The 13,738-nt window shown below is 42.2% G+C and overlaps 2 protein-coding genes across 2 annotated transcripts in view; both read right to left on the reverse strand.

Moving 5' to 3' along the window:
• T265_01009 (hypothetical protein) overlaps positions 1-7,318 on the reverse strand; it is a gene marked incomplete at both ends in the record, with an annotated part of 49,037 nt that extends 41,719 nt beyond the window's left edge. The window contains 2 exons of the mRNA XM_009164924.1: positions 109-164; positions 7,180-7,318. Of these exons, the coding sequence (XP_009163188.1) occupies positions 109-164; positions 7,180-7,318 (195 nt within the window). The remainder of the gene's footprint in view (positions 1-108; positions 165-7,179) is intronic.
• Positions 7,319-7,712: 394 nt separating this feature from the next.
• Positions 7,713-11,792, reverse strand: T265_01010 (hypothetical protein; the record flags this gene model as incomplete). The annotated part of the gene is made up of 1 exon (XM_009164925.1): positions 7,713-11,792. The coding sequence occupies one exon, from the start codon at positions 11,790-11,792 to the stop codon at positions 7,713-7,715; it is 4,080 nt and encodes a 1,359-aa protein (XP_009163189.1).
• Positions 11,793-13,738: the final 1,946 nt, after the last annotated feature.

Raw genomic sequence — 13,738 nt, forward strand, 5'->3', positions numbered from 1 at the left:
TATATATATATATATATGTAGGACAGGCTTTTGTATGTTCATATTCGTGGTTGCCTATTGCCAGACCTATTAATAAATAGGAGAAAAATCACTGTGGGGACATCTTACCCTCACTACTATAGCGTATAAAAAATCTAACCTTTTCCCAACCAAAACGTAGTATACTGAAAAATACAGGGGATATAAATGAAGCATCACTCTACTGGTTTTATATCCGCATTTGAGTGGGTCCCGCCACATCCCTCTCTACTTGCGAGTTGATCATACTGCTACTCAGCCACTCCTAACCAAACGGTTTAGTCTACAGGGGCCATACGGGAAGTTGTGTGTCCTAACCCCTCTTGAGTTTCATGAGATAGGCACTGCAGATGGTTCACAATAAGAACGAAACAGTTTTACAGTGCTTTGCATGCTTTACATACAAGACAAAACCTCTACTAGGGTCATGTATGGAGGGAAGATCACGGAAGAAATCGCAGCTTGAAAGCCTCCTTGTTTAGCTATGGTGTACCAGGCTTATGATTATTTGTAAGCGTGGATTGTGTTAGGCTGGAGAATTCGTCGATTAAATCAATCACCGAGGCTGTCAACTGCACCGTCAGAAAACAGTTTTACCAAAATTATTGGATCGGTGTTTCCAGATATAGAATTTACACTGCTCCTTCTTTTCAGCCAACTTTCTGGATGAGGGCATAGAAAATCAACGTGAGAGCATCAAGTCACCAGCGGGAGTGCTTATATACGGACAATACCTCTTCCAGTGAATTCACACTTGCAATTAATTTTCCAAGCACAATGTTTTGTAAACGCTGAAAGTGTACAGGTGTGTGCGACCAGTCCGTAATTATCTGGGACCTTTTTGTAATGCACTACTCATAAGGTCACTGAAAACTCCTCGACAGCCCACGACCAGTTTTGTCTCTCTTAGGGTTCATCAGGTAGGCGCAGTCCTCGAGTTTCCGTCAACATGTCCTACTTGAAATCAAATTGCACGAAATTAGCGTTATACACCCATTTGCAAACAAATTCGCTTTTGCGAGAGACTCACCTGGAACCTGGCTGAATCTCTAGTTTGTGGTATTTCCAGGCAACTGAATGTGCTGCACCATGCCGCATCATATTTTAGTTAGTACAATATTCGAGATATCGCGATACATGTATTTGCGAAACGCACTACGCATAAGGTTGCTGAAAATTCTTCTAAAGTCCACGTGTATACATGTATCACGAATTCTCGGATATCGTACTAACTGAAACATGAGGGGCTTGGTGGAGTACATCCAGTTGCCTGGAGACATCGAAACCGAAGGATTCAGTTGGGTTTCAGGTGAGTCTCTCGCAAAACTAACTTTGTTTGCAAGTAGTGTATTTCACTATCGCTGTTATTTTGTCCTTATTCAAGTACCACACTTCCTTAATCCACTGGTGTAGTGTGCGTAGGACCAGTGCCAGTACGTAGGACCGCTTTTTTTACGTTCCAAGAAATAATAGTGAGGACGGAAACCTGGTAGCCCCCCAGAATAATATTCAGTTCCCCGGCTAAAAAGTGAGTTACGGTAATCTTTCCTTAGTCGGTATCCATCCTGTATGTTCCACCTGTCCTGAGCAACAATTTGGTCATTTTTTGGCTGAGAGAAGTTTTGAAATGGAGACGAAACTTGGTAACTTGCAGACTATGATGATAAAAGAGTTACGTGGCTTGATGATTTACTCAGCGAAGATAAGGCTAGCGTACTTAGGTATCCCGAGGTATATCTTAGGATTTCAAAATCTTGGACGTCAAAAAACTGCTAAAAAACAGTTGCTCACGAAATGCAGATTACAGACAAGTGCAAATATACTGATGGGACCTACTCCCAGTTTCACCTCCATGCAACTTTGTCTATACTGCAGCAACAGTAGTGAGAGATTCAAAGATTCCACTGACCGCGTTTTCGGAAAATTACAGGGCATATTTCTGATTTTATTTGTCGAATAATATACATAGATTCATCGTGTTATCTGTGGAATCCAGTCAGATTTTTATATTTACCACCGTAACTATTGATTGTCTTGTCCGGTGGTTTGGCAAATAGAAAACTGGCAAACGGTCATGTTTGCCAAGAAGACGAGCAATGCAAGGAAATAGCGACTTTCTAACATGTGAGATGGAATTGATTGATATGTGATTTTTTACTGCTTGGTGATCAGGGGCAAAAGTTTCAAATTCAAGGCTTATTTCAACTTCACTAGAATGACCAGGTAGGGCTGGGTGAACTGATTGTAATGAATATGATGGGCGAAACGTCCATTAATTCAATCAGGTGATGCAAACAAAGTAGTCTTTCGGAGAGAATTTAACGAAGCACGTTTAATGCACTTCTGTATGGCAATCAGACCGAACCGTGGCTTCTATCTCGTTACTACCGAACACGCTGATGATTGATTGAATGAGAGTAAAAGCTGGCATGATTTTGCCAACGAAACTGAGATCGAAATATCCCTGAAAACCTACATAATTCTCATTATACTAAAATGTACTGGCGAGAAAAATCACCCGCTTTACACAGATTTAACTACCTGGAAGGTGATCAACTACCATCTGTTATTGTGCAAAACGCTTCAGATTCTTGCAGGACAAAACACATCAGATAAACTCTGGCCTGGATTTTTTGGTGAAATACGTGCTAGTAAAACTATCGCAAAACATCCCAATGTTTTCGAAGAGAATATCAACGCTTACGGGATTGTGTAGCTTCCAATGCCTCTGTGATATTGCAAATAAAGATCAAATTTTCTGACGTGAATTATTATAATTTTAATTATGACTTTATCATGAACGCGGATCTCACTAGATTAGGTGCAGTAAAAACCGACTGTCTACAAAGTGTGAATTGTCCCTAGCACAGTAGTTTGATTTTAACGAGAGTTTAGCTGAATCACAACTGAAAATATCCTTGAATTTGTTCCACAAAAACCGCCTCAGGTTCAAATTGGTACGATATGCAAAATATTGCGGGTGAAATCGGTCAAAGAGTTTTAAGTAAGGTTGTAAGTAGTTTCATTCACGAAAATATAGTCGAGATTAGCGTGGAATGTAACTGAGCTTATAAGACTACTTAACCTCTCATCTCACGCACAAGTGACGAATACTAGAAATGGCAAAAGTCATATGTGATGGATATTCAAGGACAAGGCCGTACCAATCTTTCATGCAGTAAACGTTCAAGCTCACGGCTGATGACAAACAATTTGGTATGTTAAGTTTCAGACAGTTGTTTTCGGCTGGCTACTTTGGAAATCAAATGTTTCATTGTTGAGAAGAAGAATAGACGCTCTTTGCGAAAACTAGACTGATTCAGTGCTCCTCAAAAACAAGCAGAAGTCTAACAAAATAGACCAAACAATCGCAAAACAAAATGTTTGTTTATGTGAGCCGTGAGGTTAAATATTTCGTGCCGTTCAGATGACAAGGGGGATTCATACAACTAAATTCATTCAACGGCAGCCAGTCTGACTCGCCCGTTTTCTATTAGTGTGCCTGAAAACGAAGACATTTGATGCACGTGTCATTTCTTCACATGTTTACTCACAGGATCATATATTCATGTTTGCTAAATCAAGACGAAGGGAAGTCTACTTCCGGCCACAAACTGCTTTCCAGCTTGAGCAGAGATAACAAAGATTTTATGGGCACAATCACAATGTGCTGAGGTGAAAAGCGTACACATTATACTGATAGCTGATCATCTAGGTTCTCATTTTTATTGGAATACACATGTAGGACCATCCGGGAGAATGAGGGATCTGTTGCTTCAGTCAGGTCTGTCGGATTGTTTTTCCTAACGATAAGGTTATAGTCAGGTTTGCACTCTTTGCAACTATAAGCTACCCGGCGTAGTCCGATAATTTTTGGTGATATTTCCCAGTTTCCCACCAGTGCATTTTGTTTCTGATCAGAAATCAGGCAGCCGGTGTGCATTTTCCCAAGAATGCTTTGCTTACCCAAGTAGGAGTGCCAATTAAGCTGGACGGTGTACGTGTAATCCCAGCACAATAATGTCTCCGAGGTTAAGAAAAGTATTTACAGTCTAGTAATCCCAAACCATGTACACCCAAGTCGTGAGGTTGATTTCGTTACAGCCCACAGTATTGCCGATAATGACCCCTACTAGAAAAGATTCCCGACTCAAGGCCGTTATTCAGGAAAGTCTACAGCAAGCAATTTCGGCCAGACAGCCACAAGACTTGCTGTTCTCGGAGGAACTTATCTAGAGCCAAATATTTTGTTCTCAGGAAGAAATGTCACTCCTTCTAGAATAGCCACCAGTGATACGATGTTCAGTACAGCGCTCCAGGAGCACGTTTGATGAGCCGTACGGCCATTGTAGGAAAAGTGGGTCTGATGCGTATAGCACTAAACGGATGACTTTTCAGTTGTCCAAAACCAGGTTAGACTAGCTGAACAAATTCAAGATCGGAATGCCATGTTTATGACGTCCTGTATGTGACAACATCCGGAATGAGCTCATTCTTCACATCACTCCCTGAAGTCTCTGGTTCATGCTGTGTTTGTCTTTCCTTTACTGGTGTTAATATGCAAAGCCTCGTACTCTAGTGGGGACAGAACCATCTTTGATAACAACAAACCAGAGCTAAATTTATGGAAGAACAGAAGCTTGGTTCAACCAGCTATACATCCTTGGGATAGATAATCGGAAGCGATATAAAGATATCTGGGCTTCATTTCAGAGTAAAGCATCAATAAAGAACCTTTATCATTTGCCAAATCCAGACAACGGGATTCCAGCAAGCAAAAGAAAAACTTATCTAGTTAGCTAGCAAGTAGCGACTTCGTCAGCAATGTGTCATGTTTTGTGAGGTTTTGAGCTAATTGAAAGAAGACTCACCTTGACCCGAAAAAAATAATCACGTCTTAGAGGACTCACTAGATGACTTCATCCTGCGCTGCTGAGCGATCGCTTTGAATGAGGTGCTTTTGTATGCGGTGGTCAGGCAGACGTATTGATAACCAGCGCAAAATGACAAACTTTATTCGCTGCTTCAACGGTTTTGCCTGACCACAAATTACCAGCATGTGTACCAATCTGTTTCAAAATAGTGTCCGTTTGATCTTGTCGCGCTAAGGTGAGTTCTCGAGGCCTCATAACGGCAGCAAAGCATCATTTTGAGCACTGGTAGTGTGTTTTGAATGACGACGATGCTATTAAGGCATTGAGGATTAAGTTTTTTAACACACATTGGAAGTAAACACTTGGTTCGGAGTATACTCCAGATATAACCAAAGTTCAATTCGGAACCAGTTACTGCAGAACTTCTTAAAGGTTCTACTAAAAAAATTCCAACCTGAAATACTGAGGCCTAAAAAGGAGACTGAGCGTCGAGTGCCAAGGAGTTTATCAGTGACTTTCGCATTTTCAGGCAAGATGTCGGAAAATCTTGCTTCAATCTGAATTCGGTTTCCGATAAGGATATCGCTCGTAGTAAGACGGGGTTGTACATGAATCATAGTTACGCTGAGGGTGCTGTATAAGATAGGATTGAAACAGGGAAGAAACCACAAATGACCTATTCGAAGCCACCAAAATCTAGAATACTGCTCAGTCATAGGCTGGGGAAACATAATTAGAAAAAATGATTTCGGTGAAATCTGAAACTTTTAAGATTACTCAAAGCACCAACGTTTGGTGCTCATGAACAGCCCACTGCCAGGAGAGTTGAAATATCCCTTTATGCATACTGGCCACCCTTCGACAGGGTTATTTTGCTGGACTGATTTGAAGCTGATACAGTGCACCGAAATTGAAGTGCTCAAAACCACGCTTCGCGTTTTTCGCTAACTTGGAAGGCTGTTTAGGATTGCGGTGGATGTTTCATCTGACAGGATCAGTCTATGTTTTAAAGCATAAAAGTTCCGTCCAGCTGCTTCGTCCGTATTGAGCAGTATCAGCGGCGTTAATCTTAAAATGATCCATTACGATTTGAACTAGAGACTTCAGGAAATTAGTTCACCTCTAGTTCTCTAATGGATGGGGCATGTGAATTAGGGAGTTCTCGTGAAGTCAGTCGGCATCTGGACTAATGCTGTTATTCGCTATTCACATAAGAGTTAATCGCTGCAGGTAATTCACTATTAGGGGACTAATATGGTGTATTACAACTAGTCGAAAGACCACACTCTTTATTTTGGGGACGCAGCCGGTTTACGAACAGCTGTGATAGGCAGATTAACCGAAAAGGACGGGACATTCCTAAATGATCTATCTCATGCCGAGTACACAAGAAGAAACTAGGTGTTTTCATTATCACATGTCCGGTGGAAAATCGGGGAATTCTGCCATCCGTCCGCTATTCGTGAGGCTCATTAGCGGGTGGTCGCTTCCAGACATTAACGCTGATTAAGGTCTTATTGATGTTTCGGGCGTATGCTACTGCGTTTGAGTTAGTAGTATAAATTTAAACATGCTTGTGAGCTCTAATACGGAATGCTGGTGTGAGTGGCCATTAATTGCTCCCCCTAGATCAAAGACAGCTATGGTATTCTGCATGGAAAAGATGTAGCCTTCCTTTCCACCTTTTATACTCCTAAGATGGTGTTGGCGAGTTGTTTTACAGGTCTACCTCTCCCGCTTTCTCAAGGCACAATAAGGAAGGCCATTTTTGCGCAAGCTGCCACTCCAACCCCCCCCCCAAAGAAAAGACTACCCAATATATCTGTGTTATAATGTTGATACATGTCATTATGTTCTATTTCCGGTGATGTTACTCTCAGTTCTGTTGGAATTATCCACATTTAAAGTAATACAGTACAACAACATATAAGGGTTGGAAAACTAGCAGCCCAATAGACGGTTTGGTCTCGTTTGAATGGCACAAGGTATCCGTTGATTTTAGCTGACCCATTTTCGAAGGTGAACTGGATGGAAACAGCGATTTCGGGTTTTAGTACAAAATTTGCGTGAGTTGTTGACCTCATTTAGTATATTTCTCGTTTCTTGGATGCCCGCATTCTGTAGTTAAGTTTGTAACGCATTGCAAATAAGATAATATCACGTCTGTATAAAAATATGACCCTATTGTTGTAGCAAGCAAGAAGTCTCACCTAATACTAGTGGGAATTCACACTATAAATCAGTGAGTTTCAGCATCTCGAGTTCGGCAAGTGGATCGTGAACTTACATATTCTCTCCGGTTTACTTGGAAATGATCTAACTGCTTTCTTTTCATCATCAAAGACGTAAGAATCCACTATGTGTGTGGTGTATCCGTCAAAATCCTGCATCAAAGCGACAGACAAGGCCGAACACGGGTGGCCCATTTGGCTGCAGTGTCAGCCATAAGTACTGGGCTGGGCGCTCCTCCTGGTCTCTTTAAACATTATGACATCGATGTTTTCTGAAACGCTGGAAGTCTATTGACTTCTAGACTTGTTACTCTCAATAAAGCACAAGTTTGGATGATATCGGTTCCCCAGCCATGTCAAGACAGCATAGGTTAAACAAAGGTGCTTGGTGGGATATTCTCATGGGTTTCATGCATTTTATAATGGAAAAATACCGCTCTGTTATCAATGTGATGTCCATTTAACGACTACGGTAAAAGGATTTGAATTCCGCCAACGACATAAGAGCATATCGTCACGAGTAAACAAGTGGGGTAAGGCATGATAGAGATTCGTATTTTGAAAAAAAAATTGAAAAGACCTGTCTGCATTACATTACAACACAAGTACTCTTATCTCCCATCGAGTCTGGTAAAATTGGACCGGAAAGTGCTCCACACAGTCGAGACATTTCGCTGACGGTGAACACTTCTGAATCCCCACAGTCATCTAAATACTTCTGTTCTCCAACTTCTCTATCCCATGTGCGTGATCTGACAAATACATTGTCTTCTACTTTATCTTCCGACATAGACTCATGAAGTGTACGTGTCTTCAAAGGGTTCGACAACTTTCGAAGCCGGTTGATCTCACGTAAGTTTGACTCAACATTATTCGGATCACTTATGAAGAAGCTTAGCAGGTAGCCTTCCTCAGAACCTACAAAAATCAGGTTATTTGTAGTTCCAGCGAGTGTAGTTGTAGCAATAAGATGGTGCACGTCAACCGTAGCCACGACTTCAAATGGGGTTAGTTTTAGCAGGTACATAAGGGAGGCAACGGAGAAAACGCAGAGTAGATCATTGCAGACAAATCCGCGAAAATGTAAGGCCTGTTTGTTTTGAATTTTGGAATTTATCGAAAGTATCTCAGCATCTTGGGTCAGTCGCACTACGGAGTGATCAGTGCTGGCAGGAAATCGATAAATACTACACTGAGCCTCTTCATATAGTGCGTTGCCAGTTGGTGACAAGTAGAACGCAGTAACAGGGGATTCTAGAGAGAGTTCTGTAATCATTCTCAATATGATGATCTGATCACTTGTGGGTGAAAACTGCACCAAACTAAGGAACCTGTTCACACAGACAGCATTTTCACAATCCATCGAGAATGGAGCGACATCAGTGCACATCAGTAATAAGACATCTGATCCAAATTGTACAGGAGCACATGACAAAATATTGTTTACTGACAAGGGATCAAATGACTGAACTGTCATCATCTCTGGCGTGATATACCAAACGTATGAATCTGTTTCACACAGACTGGTGATTGCCACAACACATGTCGACTGTTCATTTGAGTGTTCCCTCTTTTGGCAAACCAGTGCAATCAGATACTGATCGTCTGACGTGATAAATGGCTTCGAGTGTTGACAGATTTCTGGGATCAAGACACTTTCAACTGGTCTGATGCAGACGTAAGTTTGGCAGTCAGAAGACGTTTGTATGCACAAACGCAGTAGGTTGTAGGAATTTTTATCCGATACCATCGTAAAAGTTTCCAGTTCATCAGACGGAATTAGTTGGAAAAATGTGCAAGGCTGTCTATGTGGAGCCAGGTGATATCCGGAAACCTCTCCATACTGTAGCAGTAGGTGACGAGTTTCTAAAGACCACACCAGGTTGACTAAAGCTGTCTTCGAATCAGTCTCATGGTCCAGTCCCACAAAGGCATACTGACCACAGGCACTTATCAGAACAGAACTAACCACATGGTCGTGAGTGTATAAATCTAGCAACTGACCCGTTACCGGACTGAAAACGCCAACTTCATCGCTTTGTAAGCAGCGAACAAGAATGCGGTCAAACTTGGAAGAAACTACTATCTCCTTCGGGGGACAGGTCAGACAGTCCATTTTATTTGCATTCCCGCTATAGGTTCCGTAGACATTTTGCATTAGTGAAGACTGTGCTAAAGCAAGTGGTAGGTCCCACACATAGAGTTCATGTTTCAAGGCACCGTAGCCAATCAACTGCCTCCCGGAATCGATCACCAGTAGGTCAGTGACAACGGTTATTGGAGCGTTCAACATTGCCAAAGGTGTATCGGATCGAATGTCCCAAAGAATGACATGACGGAACACGGCGGCGACCACAATCTGATCACCCAGAGCAAATGCTGCCGCGGTAAAACGGAGTTCTCGCTGTTCGGAATTCGGTAAACGAAACTGTTGAGGGATTCCTTTAGGTCGGTTAACACGACAGACTAGAGTTTCGGCCTCGTAATCGTAGATCAAGATACACTTCTCATTTCGGATCAAAACAAGTGGCAAACAGTCGGACGGTTTGATATCTTGAATGAGCTCACTGTCAAGGACATTCTGAAATGATATCTTTTGGGATTTATGAAGTCTTCCCGTAGGCTCCAACTGCATCCGAACTATGGTTGATACTTTATCACACAAAATGAACATGACGGATGAAACCGGGGACAAAAGGCACCTCTTTGGGACAGCTCCCAGATCAATGGAGAATAATTGTTCACCAGATACTGTGCGAAGACAAAGCACTTGTTCACCCGAATTGACGAGGAACACTGGGTCTTCGGTTTCTTCTTCCTCTTTCTCCGAAGATGAAGTCCCATAAGCTGAAAGCATGGATGCTGGCACAAGTTTGACAAAGTCGGCTTTTGGAAAAGCACCCAATATTTTAACAGGTTTTCCGGTTGCGAGTTCAAAGATTGCGATATGGTTAATTGTTTTGTTTTCTAATATTTCTTTGATTTCTACAAAATCAGGGATCCTCCCCGGTTCCCCTGATTCCGGATCGGTCACCTCAAATTGGAATAATATATCCTTGGTTTTGCAGAGAAACGCAACGTGTGTATTTGTGATATCAACATCTAAAACATTCACATGGAGAGGTTTGGAATCAAGATTACCCGTCAGTCCGGCAGCAATCCAAAACTCTATGTTGATTTGACCTAGAAGTGGCATTTCCCTGTTAGTATCAACATCCAGTTGAAAAACGTTTACACAACCCCCAATGTTTTCATCGACGATAACACCAAATTGTCCGTTTGGACTAGAAAGTAGCTTTCCAGGGCTTGTTTCACAGTCGGTCAGTCGACTATGCGTCCTGAAATCATATCTGTAGACTTTTGAATCGTTGCACAGTTTCATAAAAATCTGACTTCCCCTGTGTACGAACATGCTACTCAAAGGTGTGGAACAGGTCACTTGTTTCAATAGTGGGTTAGTCGGGACCAGTGGAAAGGAATGGATTGGGACCAAGATACTGTGAAGCCCAGCGGCTCGTTCACAATCCCGGAGTAGTTGAGCCGTCCAAATTCCCATTTGTTCTTGGGAAGCGCTTCTTGATACCCGCGCAAACGGTAATAGTTGCCCGATTAATTCCGTGGGAAGCATTTCTGGGTGAGCGTCCAATGTGTAACGCGAGCGCATCAAAGCATTGGTCAACAGTTCAGTTTCCAGTCGCAAGTGGATTAACATAGGAGAGGAAATGCCGGTTTCAACGGAGGACAAACTAGCACGTTGTTCAAATGTATCCAAGCAATGGAGTACGAAGTCGATTCCTAAAGCAAACAGGGCGCCATGTAGCCAACTGAAATTGAAGAGTATCCGTGTACCAATCAACATGAAACGGCTGATATGGAGTAATGCCAAAAACGAATGTCTTATGTGACGTGTATTAAACTCCAGACCTTGATAGTCAGGAAACTTATTCATTTCCGCATAAACATAGCATACGCCTTGTTTTGCAACGGTGATTGCCCTGATTGGATTGCCATCTAGGTGAAACAGTTCTCTGTGCATCCCGTTCCAAGAACCACTGAAATAATCGTTCATTGTTTCTGCTGCCAACTGTGTGGAATATTCAGTCGTAAGTGCATCCAGCTTTTGTGTGAAGTAACCATCAGTGGCACAAACGCCTTGATCACCAAATAACGTGACTGAGCGATTGATCTCCGAACGAATGAGAAACCAAACCGCCGGGTCGAAAAAGACGATATTACCCTCTGGCCTATGGACTTTCTGGAATTCCGCCCCCATAACTCGCTCATTCAAGGTCAGTAGATCTTCCATTTCTTCATTCGTGAGACCAAGGCGTTCCCAGCTCGCCGAAGTGCTCAGATGTAAAAAACTAAAACACTCTTCTATGGTTTCTTTACCAAACCAGATGCCATATTTGTCCATAAAGGTAGTTTGCCGAGGTAGCCTTACCCATTCCAGTATACTTTCACAGTAGAGTGTATCACAGGATCTAATTTTTGAAAGAAGCCGCATTCCGATCTCAGTAGCGGTGTATAGAACTATCGGAACTTCTTCCAAGCTACGCAAAGCATCATGAACTGTTATCATTTGAAGATCTGTCAGACGACGATTCTGCTTATTTAGAGCGACCATACACGCGGAAAACGAGTGACATATTGAAGTCACCTTCTTCATCGATATGTGCAGGCACGTGGACGGTAGGAAATTCTCACTGATATTTAGTCTACTTGCGAGAACCAGTTTGATTCCTGAACCCAACTGAGAAGGAAACTGGTTTGGAGCCAGGAGCAGAGGTGCACGTATTGCATTAAATTGCGTATGGTAAGTTTCAGATATGTGTTCGATGCCAGCTAGCACAAGGAAGATGGATTTTTCACCGTTGTGAACAGGAAGAACCGAACCAATGGAGGTTATCCATGAAGAGAAACTCGATTTGTCAAAGTGTCCTTCGTTCACCCCCAAGGCAAAGCTTAACTGAATAGAAAGATCCTTCAAAACTGTCGAAATCGTTGTTGATTCTTTCAACACTCTTCCCAAAAGAATGATTTCGTTCGAGGACTTTCGGCGTTCTTGTATCTAACGAAGAAAATCAGAAAGATGTGATTATAGCGCTAAAAAAGTCGTAGTCTAATTTTACTATCCGTGTATTCAAGCATTCCTGAGGCAAATAAGGAAAGCCGCATCTAATAAACGCAATATTCAACTATCTGTTCAATTACTACGAAGCACTGCAAGCATCCTGGCCAAAACACGATTATTCCGGTTACTCTAAACGAGACCACTAGACTCATTTTTCTGCATTGGTAGGGGTCCCATCAGAGAAGATAAGGGTTTTTTGAACGAATAACAGGCATGCAAAATAAAAAAAACAACTGTAAAAATGTCAGGGTACTCAAATCCAAGGCACACATGACCCTTGAAGCAAACTTCAGCTAACAGTAAGTGAAAAGTTTGGCAGATCTACTAGTTTCTGGACGAACCTGTAATCCCTAAAATCTTGATCATCAACAGCGTGAGAATGAACAATGTACAGTGACGTTTGTTTTTGACCGAAACAAACTCCATTTCTGTCACCTTCAGGGAGCAGAATCATCGTATTTCTCATGACATGATCGTTTGAGGACCAGGTCATTTTAGCCAGCTTACCAGCTGCCTGATTGATCGCTCATCGAGTGACTGGGTCCACAATACTTGTAAATATTCGAAGCGTTATCTAGGGAAACTAAATCAACCAACATAAACAGTGTGCTCTGTGATGAAGCTCATAATGTGTTTTATCAGACATAGCATAACGTGGAAAGTTCATCCACCAAGGTCTTTAAGCAGTATCATGAATGTTCACCGGGGGTTTATCCTGGCTCATCACAACCGAACTGAAAGTAGTTGCAACGCCAACTGGAATTTTCATTCCTTGATCACTAGCAGGGCTCAGCGAAAAGCCCACAATTGAGCGAGATTCGTTGAGCTACGACGCATGACAGTCAAACAAACCTCCGGATATGGTACAGAGGAGAATGTTGGAAGCTCAGACAGTATAGATGCTCGTTGGTTTGTTCGCTGAGGTGGGCAATTTGATTACAAGCGTTTCGTCACCAGGATAGGCGACATCATCAGTGCGTTGTGGGCCGTAGCGTGTGGGGTCGTGAACAACCCCCAAGTAACCCGTCAAAAGTATTTTTCTTCTGAGAATGGTTTTGCGTAGGAAAATCAATGTATATCTAAGTAAAAGCATCCCAAACGATTGGAAGACATTTATTCCTCATGACTGACCACAACGCTACCTAGTACAACACTATTCTATGATATCATTGACTTATTAGGTGTATTATAGTCAAATGCAAAGTGCTGAGACCGCATGAGATTATGGAAAATTACATGAAACAAAAGTAACATCTTAACACAAACTAACACAATCTTTCCTAAAGGTGATGGAAAATACCGCACGGCTATTTCACATAGTGTGTGCACATGGACGTTAACGTAGTTGCAGTGGTGTGGAGCACTCCTTACCCCGCAATTCACGAGCCATTCCAAATTGTGAATCACTGAACGAAGATGGGAGTGATTATCAAGTCTCCACTGAAAGCTGGGGACATCTGAGTGAAAATTCCGGTGGCCGT

This window comes from Opisthorchis viverrini (assembly GCF_000715545.1).
Source record: "Opisthorchis viverrini unplaced genomic scaffold opera_v5_10, whole genome shotgun sequence".
NCBI lineage: Eukaryota > Metazoa > Platyhelminthes > Trematoda > Opisthorchiida > Opisthorchiidae > Opisthorchis > Opisthorchis viverrini.